Raw genomic sequence first — 16,753 nt, 5'->3', positions numbered from 1 at the left:
TTGTATGGAAATTTACATACAAAAGGGTCTATTGCCATTCCTCTTTGGTATAAAACAATGAGTAACATAACGAAACGACTTATTATCGGTATATTCGCACAAACCTCTTTTATCTTTTCCCTATAAAATTATTAGCTGAATTTGTATGTTTTAAAAAGCAATTTGCTAAAGCCATTATTTCAGGATCAGGTCTCAGCTCGGGGCTTATAGTCATTATCCAAAGCACCTGTAGGTTTTGTAGGTTTGAAAAGGATTCTCTTCCAGCCCCGTTTTACATTCAGTTTGACGTCTCCTTAATAAGCTTATTATCTTTACACTGTATCTTTCTGTAGAATGATTTTCTTGAGATTATCCATTTAATTATATTTCTAATTAATTAACTAATCGAGACATACAGTAGCTGTTATTCTTATAACTCAAATAGGTCCCCAGTAGGGGGCCTAGCCATGTGACAATCTAGCGATTATAGAAAACTCCAATTGTAAATTAAATAATGTATGGAAATAACGCGAGGACGTGACTTGTCGTCACATCTGTCATTCCAATACATTTTTATTTTTCGATTGAGGCTTGTCGATAAACGATTATCATACTTCGAATTGGCTACGGCAACGGCCCAAGAACGGTTTTAGGGTTCCGTATCCAAATGGCAAAAAATGGAACCCTTATGGATTCGTCATGTCTGTCTGTCTGTCCGTCCGTATGTCACAGCCACTTTTTTCCGAAACTATAAAAACTATACTGTTGAAACTTGGTAAGTAGATGTATTCTGTGAACCGCATTAAGATTTTCACACAAAAATAGAAAAAAAAAAAATTTTGGGGGTCCTTACAGAACTAAATCTCATTTTTTTTTTCATCAAACCCATACGTGTCGGATCATCTATGGATAGGTCTTCAGAAATGATATTGAGGTTTCTAATATTTTTTTTTTGAACGGAATAGTTTGCGTGAGAGACACATCCACAATGGTAAAATGTGTCCCCCCCCCCCTGTAGTTTCTAAAATAAGAGAATGATAAAACTAAAAAAAATATATGATATACATTACCATGCAAACTTCTACCGGAAATTGGTTTGAACAACTAGATCTTGTTAGTTGTAAGTAATTTTTTTTTATTACGTCATATATGGTACGGAACCCTTCATGGGCGAGTCCGACTCGCACTTGGCCGCTTTTTTGTTCTATTCTGATTTACCTAAAACACACACCGACGTAGCTTTACAGTTATCGCTTCGGTTACAGCAGATATTGCAAAACAATAGGCCCGATGGATGGTCCGATTGGCGCTGCTGAGCGCTATCGCATCCTAAATAGATTTGATTTATTCGACGAGGCGTTGACTGCCTCCCTACTATGAAAATGTTTCTACTCGTCTGAAAACTCAACCAGTAAAATATCAATAAAAGTCAGATATATTAAACATCCACTTAAATACATTGTTTGTTATATCTTTTGGTGAACCACCATGTTGGAGATGGCCGATAAAATAGCTTTCTGCATCATCCAAGAGTGTGAAAAAGTAGCTATACAATAGGATCAAATCCTCAACACACCGAGGTCACTTCGAAAGCCTTCGTAGACACTAATATCCGTACCAAACAGATGCACCGCGAGTAAGTTGGCAAGGATTTACAGCCGCGGTGACTTCTTGGTAAGGGCCTCTGCTTTTCTGGACGGAGTTGAACAGGCCAGACCCTTGCTAGGTGCTAAAGCCGAATTGATAAAGTCCCAGATAAAGGCAGAGCGAACTCGCATGCGAGTTTCGTTACATTGCATAATTGCGTATTGCGTAACTACTCTGAAGTAACTCAATGGTGACGCAGTGTTGCGTAACTCAAATGCGAGTTCTCGCACCATCCAGATAGCTTGAAGCACGAGGTGAGAGTTACGCTGGTTTGCCTAATGCGGCCGTAGAAAATTTCTTATGAATTGTAGCTCGCTATCGCTTTTCCGCCAGCCATTACTGCAGCTAATAGCTAATATTTAATATCACGCGTTTGGTTAACGCTGCTATATTTATAGCGTTACGCTTGCTTATTGATGGTGTAAGTCGTTAAAATCGTAATAAAATGTTGTTGGGTAAAACTTGCAGTTGACTTTCGCAATCCAAGCATTTAAAATTTATTTTTCTTTATAAAGGACTTTATATTTCAATGTTACTGACATTGTTAATAGGTACTACTGTAATAGAATTGAACTGAATGTACTTGAATGCTGTTTTAACTAAATCTATTATTATCAACATACTGCTGATTTGATTCTAAAATGCTTAAACTGTTGAAATAATTATTTTCATTTTAAAAATATCCACTTGGCGAGACTTGAACCAATAACAATAGGCCTTACCAGCGCAATGATTGCTTTATTTTAAAACCTGAAAATGTAACAGTTCAAAGAGAATGTAAGCTAAATAAACTATCGTAATAAAACTAAAGCAAATACGATCCAAATAATCGAAATAAATCCAGAGATCGCAAACACATTAAGGCGCAATAGATTGCTCGCAATTAGCGCCGGTGCGGGCAATGCGAGCAAAACGGCGATGCAATTTCCGAACGAGTGCTGGTAAAGTCTCGTAGCGATATAGCTAGCTGCAGCTTGGTGCATTCGATAATAGTATTTTATACATTCGTGAGAGCTTTTCAGTCAAGTACCGTGTTTTGGCAACGAAGCTTGCATAGTTGCCTAAGTAAGGTACGAGATTATGTACCTATAATACAAATAATACAATACTTTAGTTACGAGTCTAATTAAATAATATCTTTTTACTATAAAACCTAAATAATTAATGAAAATTGGTAAGTATCTCAGTAGACAAATTTATAGTACAAAAGACATTAACGCGCGTAAAAAGTCACCCGTTTATATATTCTATGGGAACGCGGTGGCACATGATTGGTCTTTTTTTTTTGTAGCTGACTACAACGTATCGAAATGAATCTTATAATTGAGTTGGGAGCTTATACATGAAAAGTACGCAAGTATAGTTTGGTATACGAAATCTTAATTCAACCATTACAGTCGACGAGGAGAAAAAAACAGTATTGTTAATGTTGATATTGATTCCGCCGTGACGGGGTGGCCTAGGGGTTAATGGGGTTAGCCCGGTTAATTAAAGACGCCCGGTCCGAATCCGAATTATTTCAGTTTCCAATGTTGTTAAAGTTATGACATAATATAAATATATATATAATTAATATTAATTAATTTATTTATAGGAGCAAAAAACTATTTTCCATACAAATTTTTAAATTATCTTATTAAAAATTCGAAAAAAAAACGAAAGGGCATAGCTGTTATTCATATACATCAAAGTGTTAGTGTCATTAATGTTAATATCCAGAGAGGAAAATCAGGATTACGTTTGTATAAAAAGGCGATTTTGCGCCAGTCGTCCACTTCATTTTTGAACTACGTCGGTGGGAACCAAGCATACGATCCGCCTTATGGTAAGCAGTCTCCGTAGCCTATGGGCGCCTGAAACGCCAGAGGTATTAAATGCGCGTTGCCGACCCTAACATTTCGCACCCTCATTGAGCTCTGGCAACCTTACTTACCGGCAGGAACACAACACTATGAGTAGGGTCTAGTGTTATCTGGCTGCGGTTTTCTGTAAGGTGGAGGTACTTCCCCAGATGGGCTCTGCCTTAGATCTGGAAAGACATCCGCTTGGCTGTGCCCTAACACAAAGCGAGATGTCATTCACATTGCCCATACCTCTCTGTTGGACATAGTTTAAGGACATACCCGGGTCCAACTTTCGTCTTAAATCGTATTTTTTACCGTCTAAATTCAAGTTATTTTTAAGACTTTCCGAGCGAGTGCAAAGTCTGCTCGTACCGCTATAGCTAGAACTTGCAGCTTGATAAATCCGAGTAAAACAATGTTAAAGTATCGGTAACTTGTGTCAACCAACTGGATTTAAATTATAGTTTGAATTGACAAACTAAAAAGGGTATTTTGTAAGAATGTGTAGATCTATTTCCTTGTTATGTCCTACATCCGTTGAAAAAAAATCTTTATGACTGTAGAACTAGCAAAAAAAATTAAGGTAGGTTTATTGAACGAATAGACATCTCAATCTCCAGAAATCCCGCTAGCGATTGAAATTATACGACTTAGATAAATGGTTTCTTACCCTACTATCTATACAAAAACCTTCTTTTTACGATATTCTCGCAAACGCAAAGCAGAGGCGGAATACATAATTCGCCAAAACACGCATTTATAATCATGGCGTTGTCATAAAAATGTGTGCGCAACCGCGAAATATATGATAATACAAACCAAACGCTGCTTTTATGACATATGCCAGTGGAATAAAGTGGTTTGTTTAAATAAAACATCATACGGAAATTGAAACGGTCGACGATAAAACCATAATCGTTACAATTTTCCAGCGTTTATACTTCAATTTGGATTTTACGGATTAATTTCTGGTGATGGACGAATTTAGACTGCATTGCGCAAAAATAGGGGTACACAATATGGAACAAATGACGACCGGTCTGACCTAGTAGGTAGACCCTGCCTATGAAGCTGATGGTCCTGGGTTCGAATCCCGGTAAGGGCATATATTTGTGTGATGACCACAGATATTTGTTCCTGTTTATAAGTAAGTATATCGTCGCCTAGTACCCATACTTAGTATTTAGTATATAACTTTGCTTAGTTTAGGGCTAGGTTGATCTGTGTAAGATTGTCCCCAAATATTAATTTGATTTTCATTTTTAAATCAAATTATTTTATTTGGGATGAGTACCGCCGTGGCCGGGTGGTGTCGTAGTAGTCAACACGTTAGCCGCGTAAGTTGAAGAAGCGAGTTCGATTCCGGCCTCGGCCGCCGGAGGGCTTGGTCACTTTTTCTTATTATATGATATATATTTCAGTTTATAAGGTATATTACATTCAAAAACGATTGGAATGGGAATCTTTGGAATGTAGTATGGATTATCTGCTTTTCATTATACAGGTATAAACTCAATGCAGCCAAATATTTAAACGATGGTTAGCACAGGACCTAAGAAATCTATTGAGATACATTTTGCTTAGACATAGAACGAAAATATTAACCATACAAAATTATTCGGCCAGACATGTAAAGCAACACGTAAGTTGCGAAATACGAGCTTTTTAACGTAACTGTCAACGCTTGTTGGCAGTTACAATAAAAAGCTCGTATCTGGTAATGTCATGTCCTCATGTCATGTTATATCTCGTGATGTTTGCAGTACATTGCTGCTCGGTACATTTTCAAATATTAATTATGGGGTCATAATTAAGTGTAGCTTGAAAACATTGCTTACCTCATTCATGATAACACGATTAAATAATTCTATGTCTGGTTTAATTTATCGCCCGTATTGGATTTACACACGGTATATTACGTACGAGTACGAGTACTATGAACAATACAAAAATATATATACGCATAAATATATATATATATATATTAAAAATAAATATACGCAGACAAAAGAAAGCTTTGCGGAAATTTAAAAGGAGTGTGGTAATTAAGAAAGTTAAGGTACTTATTCATTTCATTCGTTAGTTCTGTTTTCATTCAAACTTGAAACTTAAAACGTAATTTATATAATTGAAGCCAGTAAACACACTAGCACTGATTAGGTACATACCTATAGTTAATTCCCAATTTATTCGAAAAATAAGAGTATAGCAAGCCTGAGAATCGAGCGTTTAAAGCGCCGTAGATTCAAAGCGGAGTTTTTGAAAAATCGTACCACTTTTTAGGGTTCCGTAGCCAAATGGCATAAAACGGAACCCTTATAGTTTCGCCATGTCCGTCTGTCTGTCTGTCTGTCTGTCTGTCTGTCCGAGGCTTTGCTCCGTGGTCGTTAGTGCTAGAAAGATGAAATTTGGCATGGATATATAAATCAATAAAGCCGACAAAGTCGTACAATAAAATCTAAAAATTTAATTTTTTTTAGGGTACCTCCCCTACACGTAAAGTGGGGGTGAATTTTTTTTTTCGCTTCAACCCTAGAGTGTGGGGTATCGTTGGAAAGGTCTTTCAAAACTAATGGGGGTTTTCAAGAAACATTTTTTGATAAAATGAATATATTCGGAGATAATCGCTCCGAAAGAAAAAAAAAATGTGTCCCCCCCCTCTAACTTTTGAACCATAGGTCCAAAAAATATGAAAAAAATTGTGGAAGTAGAGCTTAAGAAAGACATTAAACGAAAACTATAGCGGACATGATCAGTTTAGCTGTTTTTGAGTTATCGCAAAAAGTTTTCCCTTCATAGTAAAAAGACTTATTTTAATTAGGTACTGATTATGCAAATTTGCCTATTTGTTTAACTCGCGTGAAAGGTACATTTTCATCCCTTGGTTAACAATTTACTATACTTTAAGCTCCAGTTTAGCTTATTGTGACGGAAGAGTAACTACGGAACCCTACACTGAGCGTGGCCCGACATGCTCTTGGCCGGTTATTATAACAATACGGTTGCCAAAAAATTGATTAGCAATCTTGTGGATTGTCTCTAGAGACATCAGCGATTCGAATCCAGTATATTTGAATTTCGCTCGATGTAAAAAAAAATACGAGCATAGGTCTTTAACGCATTTTAAAAATGTGTACTTAACAATTTATACACAAAAGATTTTTTTTACACAAAGAATTTTATTTTTGAACGAACAGCGCTTTTTTCTTTTTTTTAAACTTACAACAAATTAAAATTCTATAATTTTCAGATTTAAAATTCTAAAATTCGGATTACTGGAAATTAAGATCTTCGATATGTTTTAAGTAAGTACATATGATAGTTATCCAGGCTCCTATTTCAACGACTTGTAAAAATTACTTTTCTTCCACAAAATTATTGGCATTAAATGTAAGATACGCAACTGTACCAAAAAGCCTGCCATGTTTATATTGTTTATATGCACTTCTATACAAAATAATGTACGTAATTGTCACCTATCACTTGACAATTGTCACTCGACATATGTCATGTCACTGACAAATGTAGGCTTGGTGATATAGGGGTCTGACATATTTTTTGACAAATGTCGCACCTGTCAGCATGGTGCAATGAGGGCCTCTTAGCCATTTATAAAGAGAAGGCACTGTGTGAGCGCAGATAGCAAACTTGGACACGGAATTTACTACTGAATTACTGAGATTTCTAGACCTTCGAAATTCCGAAATATCGAGCTTTCATTGTTTGTGAGTGACGTATGATTGTATATGCAACCATCACATTTGATAAATGAAATGCAACCAATGGCAGTTGACAAGATTGTGCAAGTCTCGGAAAGCTGCAAAAAGTTGGAAACAAGGAACAATTTCATTTTAGAAGTGAATTTTTTAAGATCCTATACCTACAAAAATAAACATTTCCGATACTTTCCAATTAGAAATTCCGCAATTTTGGAAACTTATCGATTGCATATCAGTAACCGTACACTCTTGAATCAAAAAAACTTCAACTCGATCGTATACTGTTGGAGCATTGTTGTCAGAAAAATTGGAACGACCATAAACCGAATGATTGAAATGTACAATCGAGTGCAAGCCGCATCGATTGAGCCGTGCACCCGGTGAGAGCCTGTGTTTTATTTCCCCGATTTTATTGGGTTCCGAGCCACTGCGAACGCGTCATCGACTGCCATCATACTCTGTTCAATATTCACTACAAATCACAACCTTAGTCTAAGGAAATAAAGGTAATGGTTGCGTTAAAAAAACATTCGTGGTTTCGACAGTTTGCCTTACAATAAAACATATTTGTATGGCGGGAAACGCTCAATGTGATGAAAAATATTGACTGGACTCCGGATTGAAGCTATATTTTATTTTGTCGATATATTGCTCTAGTGGAAATTCCATGTTTTGAAACTTCTACAACAAAACAAAGGGGTTCTAATAAAATGAACAAACTGTAGCGCTATGCCTGACTTTATTTTACGAAAACAGTTGTCGACCCAGTGAGTCGAGGGAACACACGCTATGCGACAGCGAGTGAAAGCATGATACGTTTTGATTTGCTGTTCATCAGGTTTCTTATTTAATAGAAGCAACTATTCATTGTTTTTAGGTAAGGTCAATCCCTTGTTTCACCCTCTGGTGACTTGGGCGAGGTAGGCCCTTTATAGTTTATAGAAGAAGGTTTAAGAAATTTCAATGCTGAGAAATTGAAATAAAGTTTTTTTTTATGGAAATCAAAACAAAAATATCCGCCTCTCCGCCAACTCCGCCTAACGTTAGGTTTTCTTTGTTATATTTTGTTTATGTTATTACAATACTACTGTATTTGTAGACATGCACGCTATATTTCAGATGATTATTTTAATAATTTTAACAACAACTAAGTACCAAGCACTAACACAATAACATTGATAAACGAATCTATTTATCTATAACTTTCGAACGTATATATTAATCGCGGGTGTAAACTAAAATTTTACAGCAATCCAAAACATTAGGTGGCGTTTTGAAATTCGTGAAAGAACCTAATAAGCTACCTACGAAATGGGAAATATAAGCAAACGGAATATTAATTGACTTCCCGGGAGAAAGCTGATGAAAATGTACAAACCATTAAACCAACCGACTGAGAACGGTTACAAGCACTCTAACGACCTCGTTTGTGATAACAGACCTTATTTCTTGTTGTACAAAACTGAATATTCATTGAAGCACGTGGAAGCTCATTTTTCGAACGTTAATATCGATCAAATAATCCAGAACTTTAAAATCGCAGTTCTGAATTTGAACCATAAAACAAATAATATCTAAGTTGCTATTTCAGTAAAGCCAGAATAATCTAGGAGTTGCTGGGGCTAGCCGTTTCCGCTCCTCGCCGTGAGAGGGCGGGCCAGGTCAATTAGTAGCTATAATTGCTGGGGGTGAATTAACTTGTGTCCGGCTAACCTTTAGTAGTGCTAAATGTTTCGTTGTGTGTAGCATTCGCACTGCTCTGAAGGCTGCTTTTGGTTAGCTCTCTCACTTTCCGACCGATGTTAGTTAGGATTTTTTCTAATACTGCATTAAGGCTGCTGAATTAATAAAATTTTGGGTTCAAATAATGATAAATAAATAATATAGTAGTTAAGTTGCTAACGTAGTCAAAAGCCCTACTAATAATTATATGGATAAAATTTATCTGAAATAAAGAATTAATAATAATAAGGCGAAAGTGGAGGACCCGCGCGAATTCGTCTTTTCATAAAAACATAGTCCTCATTTTCATCTCTGGATATTATGATTATTAAAAATATATTGAAACGATTTGTTGTATATCAACCAGAGTTATGTCCTTGCGTTTGATTTTTTCATTTTTTTAATTATTATAAGGGTTGGGAGCATTTAAAAAATTGTATGAACTCTATTTTTATAATAATCAAAAAAACGAAAAAAGTCAAACGTAGGGGCATAGCTATGGATAATATACATCAAATTATGTAAAAATATTTTCCATAATGTCAATATCTAACGAAAAGGGGGACTATGTTTGTATGGAGAAGCGGCCGTCCCTTACCCTTTACCTAAAATCTCGGCTCTTGCCCTTGCCTCATAAGATCATAAGGCATACTAATATTACCTGATCACTACCAGCTGACGCACATGTGATCTACCGTTATATAATCAACTATATTTTTCATCAGGCAGGCTTCAACCGGGAGGATATGAACATTTTTTTACGCTTGGGCAACTCCTGTTCCTTAAGCCACCGACGTATCGGCAGCTGACCTTCGTGAGGTTTCATTATACATCTCCCTTGACCTCTTATCGTCCGGGAAAAACAAGAAAACAATAATAAATTTTCAGAAAAAAGTTTAAAATTACGTTTTAGTGAATACTGTTTCACTTTTTCCAGCTTTTAAACACTAACGAAAATTGTTCCTGACTTAACGGGGTTGACGGGCTATGTTATCATATTTTTTGAAATCAAACAATGGATAAAATGCCGCAAAGGAACCTTTGCGAAGCAGTTGATAAACACTAGCCTTGTCACAGAGATGCCTGTCAGTTGTTCCGAAGCACACACAACTAATGTAGGGCAAACTTGTATCACTCAGTGAAAGAGGCCAAACCGCCTCGGAGCATATCGCAAGTTCCAGTTACTTGACAATGGGTTGTTTTCTATTCTAGTGGAGGAAAAGAGCTACTTACTCACAGAGACTATGACATGTCCTAGATATACGTACTGATGCACGAAATCGTAGAAAGGATATGTACAAAACTCTAGCTGATTCAACATTTCTAAATGGATATCAGCTACAGGAAGAACTCAATAACACTTTAAGAGTCATTTTAGAAGTGCTGAAGTAAATAAATCAATTTTATTAATTTAGTGGCATTTTTTACATTTATGAACATTTAAGGCCTTTGAGCTAGAATCCCAATATGACCGTGAAGCAGCAGTCTTCATATAGATTATTATTGTGAGCAAAATTACGAGAACAGTCTATAATAATTCTACTAAAAAGCTTAGCAAAATTTTATTTTTATAAAAAGAAAAATGCGGGTGTTCCAAGCTAGCGCTAGGCGATTAAATAAGGAAAATATAATAAATAGATTAGAAGTAGTCTATTCTTATAGACTAGAATTAAAACTATAACATGTAAACGCAAATTAGTACATAGTTATGTAACTATTGGGATTTAGCTTAAAATTATTGATTCGGTGTAGATTTACGAATAAATTATTATGATTATTATTATGATGTACTCGTAGAACCATGAGAAATGAAATAATTTGAATTCAGGTTTGTACCACAACACGGTAATCCGATGAAATACACTTCCCCAAGCGTAAATCTATCTAATTCTGGATGCCACTTTTAGTGAACATGTCTAGAAGCTGGCTGCCATTGGCCCAATGGAAACTATTAATAGCCGAATAAGGTGATCGACTGCTTCCAGATTGAATTTCTTACTCTTTGATTATATAATCCATAACTTGCAGTCTTTGTTTTCACACAGTGGGATTGAAAAACTAGGCAGTCCACACACAGTTCCCTGCACACTCGATTCCCTTGTAATAAAGGCGAAAATCGTCTAAGGCTTTACGCCGACCGTACGTCACCATGGCGTGTAAAACCCCATTACAGAGAGTACGTCCACGACGGATCACGAACGCCCCCTACCGGCACCCGACGTAATTTCACAGGGCATGCACCGCTAGTCGACCAAGGACTGGGTTTTTACAAGATTATCTTGAACTTTTCTGTTTCTTTAATAAACTGTAATGTTTTAAGTCATATTTTAACTGTGAATTGGAAACTAAAAGTATGAGGATTTAATGACACGTGCATTTGACGCCCCCTATGTTGAAAGAGGTCATATCGCGTGCGATTTTTTTAATGTTTTGAAGTTGATAATAATCTAAAAGTAGAGGTCAATTCGGTTCAACGGGTCGACCCTTTTATCGATATTATGCTAGTTGTGTATGTACCTAATGTTTAAAATATGAGTGAAGCGTTCAAAAACATAGATTGGACTTCTAAATACATACGAAATCGTATCAAACGAACAATGCTTTAATTGTAAATTTTTAGTTTCATTGGAAACTAGGAATTGGGTCAAATTTAACTTGCAAGATTTGACCCGTATAAGCATAGTTAGATACATACTTATTGATACATACATTGCAAGTTAAACTTAGGGTCACTATTTAATAAAACTAACAGGTATATATGGTACATATATTAATAGCTCCTCTACACAATGGGATACTGATACTGGCCCACTAAGATGGGCCAGCGTGTAGAGAGGGTAGTGGTATCGAATGGTTTGTGGCACGGCGGGATAGCGATGAGATGGCCACGGTGTCGGATTTTCGTCCGCATATCAAAGGTAGTGGGCCAGCGATGGTGCGTATGCATCTACACGTGGCCCATTTCATAGTGCGTGCTCTTAACCATCGCATGGCCATCTTGCTGGTCCAGCGCTGGGCCATTGTGTAGAGGAGCCATAATGTTCAGTGTTTAAACCAGCATTGTGATCTCGCCAATATGTAGTTTCCCATGATTGGCCAGATTAAGAGGCACGTTAAAACCGCAGCCTACCATTTGCGGAGCGTCATTATCGGAAATTGCCTGTACGCGTGTAATTGCGTCAAATTTATTGAGTCTTTACCAACCCTAAATTGATTGCTCCTAGATTTTATATATTCAAAAAGGCTGCGAAATACAGAAGAATAAAAAAAAGATTTGGTTTAAAATAATATAATTTTATTAAACCATGACAGTAGCTATAAAAGAGTTTAGATATCACCGTTTTGATGGATAGACTGTTAATGATATTCGATATAAGTTATATAACACAACCCTTTTTGATCAAAAAAGCTATCAATCAATAATAAAACTCAGTGTTGCAACTACTTACTACGAATATGTAATTCGATTTCAAATTTTCTTACTGGATTCAACAATTAGATTTTTATGGATGCTCAAACTCCAAGATGAATCATTTTAGAATTACACCTAGGTACTACTCACTATTTATTCTCCACAAAACTACCTACATGATAATATAAGAACTACAAGCATAATTTAAAAAATTGTTCAACAACAATATGTCTGCAAAGCCATCCAAAGACAAGAGCGGCACAATATTTGCTTGTAAAGGTAAAGATAAAGATATTTTATTATTCAAGTAGGCATATTGCAATGCGCTTATGAACGTCAAATAAAGCTACTGTATGCATGTGATAGAAGCAAAAGTTGATAAAATTCCAGTAGGTAACCGCACATGTGTGATTCAGTTGACATAGATACATATAAATGAACCAAAAAGGAGGTAAAGTCTAAGAAAAAAACATGCCCCTTAGTTTGACATCCAAAACAGATGGCGCTGTACTGCGACATATATTTTGCGGTCACTGAATTGTCAAACGTCAACTTTTGACAATCAGAGTTACCGCAAAATGTATGGAGCTGTACAGCGCCATCTCGTTTACCTGTCAAATTCGAAGCAAGAAATTGTCTTAGATTATACGCATCTTACTCAATCAATGTATCTTTGCTATTACAGATTACTATCATTTTACGGGTGTTCAAAATTTAAATATCACATGCAATAACGAAATTATTTAAATTTAGCTTTGAATGTATCATATATAATAGCGTATACACTCTCTATTACCTAGTTACTTTTTAAAAACTTTATAAATGCTTGCAGGTCAATTTGAACGTACACTGACATCAGAATGTTATCTGAATGATGTAAATATAATTTAGTTATCGCACGTCTCGCTTGCGCCAATACATGTACGGACAAGTACGAGCGAAATGCATGATAACTGAATTTTTATAGGTATGTCATTCTGATGTCAGTGTACGTTCGAATTGCCCTTTTAAGCTGATATTTTGAAACAACATCGATATGCTTGCCAACAACAGCGCTCAGCCGCACATACGAGTAAGCTTGTGTGCGTGACAGAAGCTAACAGTCGATAAAAGTCCGCAGTTACCTGTGTGCGGGCGGTAGTCGAAGGGTTGCCCCCGCTCAGCTCACTCACCTGTAACAATAGAGAGGGTTAATTGTGTGGCCATACTGGTTAGGCAGTTATTACCTATATCTGAGTCACGCTTCAGAGATTCATTTCAATTCTCTCATTTCTGCCATTTTGTATAGCTAATTGTTTTCAATTTTTTTAATTTTTCAACACAATCTGAAAAATACATTTGGTTAAAATTTGTATAAGCTATTAAGTAAACCAATGGTTTTTAGAGGGGGTTAATAAATCTGCCATTAATTGTGGATTTTTGTATGCTTAATTGTTTTAACCATTAAACATTTAGTTATACTGATGAACCTTGAAATATATCTGGTACCTACACCGATTATTTCGAGGTTCAAGGCGCTGCTAATTTTTAAAAGAAATAATAAAATTATTACTGCGCACATATTACAGCAATATTTATACCCCGTGTACACGTGTACGTTAAACATATTCCGCAACTACGCACTACGCCGTACATTAAACTATATAAGTAGGTACGTACCTACATTATAGTATGGTGTGGTCCCTGCGAGTGCAAGCGCAATCTTGTAATTGAATAACGATTTATTAATATTAACCGGAAGATGTCTGCGTTACGTGTATAGACTGAATTATTATTTATTATCTATATTATTTTAATACTTAACTTATAGATAGTCTGCTAGCATATAACAATAAACGACTGCCCTAAGAGGAAATTTAAACGCAACCATGCAGACAGATGCGCCTAGTGAAGACGCAGACCTATGGGCAAAGGCACCTGATATATCTCTTTAATTCTTTATTACCTATAAGAGAAGGTCACTATCAAAATTTGTCATTAACCAAACATTGCCATTCAATTTAAATTTTGCTTTGACTCATTTTTAATTTTACCTACATTAATTCAAATACAACATATAATAGCATGCATAGCCTGTAATTTAGTATTAAGCTAGATATAAGACAATTTGTGTGCCCTGACAGGGTGTCATGGAAGCTTACTGTATAACTGTAATAACATCTTATGTACATGACTTTACAAATAAATAGCTTATCTTATCTTATCTTATCTTATTTTAAGCGTGTCGAATATATTGTCTGGCCTTACGATTAAATAATAAAAATATAATTCATAGTGTTCTCGCTTATCATAAACTTTAACAACATCCACAAAGGAGTGGCAGAGCTCGCCCTTGGACCACCCATCACGAACTACCTATACCCTTCTCGGTCACGCAACCCCTATCTCGTTATATCTAAGCGGTTTTATTACTAATGCGGTAATAAATTACACATGCCTCGTGTTTAGATAAAATTGGATTTACGGTTCCATTCGATCTGTAAATAAATTCTGCCTGAAATGAATTTGGGTCACGTTGTAAAAAAATTCTCATGCCTATATCTACGTACTTGCCAGTTATGTACAATAGTAAAATGTATGAACCACATAATTTACTTATAAACATGAATCAATTATATTTGTAGTCAATCTTCTTCCTTCCTCGCGTTGTATTGTCCCGGCATTATGTCACGGCTCATTGGACCCTGGGTAAACTAGGCCTTCCAACCCAGAATGTAGGCCTTATTGGGATTGGTCCGGTTTCCTCACGATGGTTTGCGACCTCCGTACTGAAAGTCACACACGCTCTTACCGCTAGGCCACCAGCGCTTCTATATTTGTAGTCAATAAAAGCCTGTATGATGTTGATAATAAAATTGACATTTAACATGTTGAACCTCTTCTACTACATGCAATCTTGTACTTATACTGCATGTATCCTATTTTTGTAGTTAAAGATTTAGAATAAAGAGATATCGTATTTTGAAACATGTATTCAGCAGTTTCCTACTATACTGAACCGATAGTTGGGTACAAAAGACCCAAACTCACCAAAACCTAAACCAAGCCTGAAACTGGCAACAATGCCCGCCATCCATCACCCGACACGTCCCGAGGTGCAATGACAAATGCCCGAACCCGACCGACACGTATTTATGCCCTACCCTGCCCAACAACGTCCAAAAAACTTTCAGCTCCAAGCACACATAAGACCTTCTTCAACTAGTCGCGTGACTAACCAGCGCTCAAGTAAAAAGAACGTAAGTCTGTACGAGTACCGACTAAATGTAGCTTTTCAAATTGGCCCAGTTGGGAGTTACCACTAAACGCCACTTCAACCCGCATTATTAACTCGTCCGAGCGTTGCAAAATGAAAGCTATTCGGAGGAATGAAGATCGATTATCCTTTGTTAATTGTGAGCTCGTTATTGAATGCTTTTGTTCGTAAATTACTGTTTTGCGGAATATGTTAACATACACGTGTAGGTACACGGGATAAAAAATATTGCTACGGACACCTGTTTTATTTATAACTGACTTCAATAAGGAGAAGATTCTCAATTCGTCGGGATCTTTGTCTTGGCAATAACTATGTATAGACTTGGGTGAGACTTGAACCAGATCCAGACATCTTGATGGACTTCTTTTCAACTTGTTAAAGACACGAGTTTTTTGTAGGTACTTGAGTCCATTTCAGACAATTCTAAATTTTTTGTTTGCAAAATTTCGAATTAGTTATTTCTTTAAGTAATAAATTAGTTATAGCACACAAAAAATACATAACACAAAATTTCTTTACTTTTATTAAGGTTAAACCTATGAAATTTTTGACGGAGTCTTTATTCGGAGACTCAAGTCCTTTTGAGCTCTCTTAAAAATGACTCAATAAATGACTCGCCTCGGGAGTTTTTTAAGCGCCGAGTTTTGTAAAAACGAGTTGATTTCTTCAAATTCCGACTCAAAAGACTCGTACCAACTCTAATTTGATTAGACACCACGCATTTTGATTACACACCACATACACAATTACACCACTCAATTTCAGAACATGTGTGTTTAATTTGTATCGCGAGTCGTGTGTATAAAAACCTATATAATTTTTCCCGTCACCCGCGCGTTTAGCAACTTTTGAAAGATATAAACTAAGATTAATATCAAGTGGGACTGTTTGTAAGTTCGCCCGTTACTCATAACTTCGAGCTGGTTCACAAGGAAATGGTGTAAGTAATCATAAATCATGCTAAAACTTGAGAGGACGTAAATTTAATTGTATTAAGTTAAAAACTTGAATACTTTTTTTGCCTTTTTTATTGAAGAAAAAATTTAGTAAGTAGTTGTTTTTTTTATCCTTATCAACGTCGTTAAAAAGCTACATAAATAAATATCTTTGCCTTTTATTTTGGAATCCTCTTTGGAGCTGTGTATATTTGTTACAATTTATTAATATGTTA

At 36.1% G+C, this 16,753-nt stretch overlaps 1 protein-coding gene across 3 annotated transcripts in view; it reads right to left on the bottom strand.

The window, feature by feature from the left end:
• The window catches only part of LOC133525956 (amyloid-beta-like protein), a 220,440-nt gene that overhangs the window by 75,276 nt on the left and 128,411 nt on the right, over positions 1–16,753 (bottom strand). For 2 of the 3 annotated variants that reach the window (XM_061862396.1, XM_061862397.1), the window contains exon 2: positions 13,448–13,495. The exons of the other annotated variant lie outside the window; for it this stretch is intronic. In XM_061862396.1, the coding sequence (XP_061718380.1) occupies positions 13,448–13,495 (48 nt within the window). The remainder of the gene's footprint in view (positions 1–13,447; positions 13,496–16,753) is intronic. 3 annotated transcript variants of the gene reach the window in all.

Source organism: Cydia pomonella, chromosome 15 (assembly GCF_033807575.1).
Source record: "Cydia pomonella isolate Wapato2018A chromosome 15, ilCydPomo1, whole genome shotgun sequence".
Classification (NCBI taxonomy): domain Eukaryota; kingdom Metazoa; phylum Arthropoda; class Insecta; order Lepidoptera; family Tortricidae; genus Cydia; species Cydia pomonella.
Note: the sequence above shows the minus strand (reverse complement) of the source record. Positions and strands in the feature narration are given on the sequence as shown.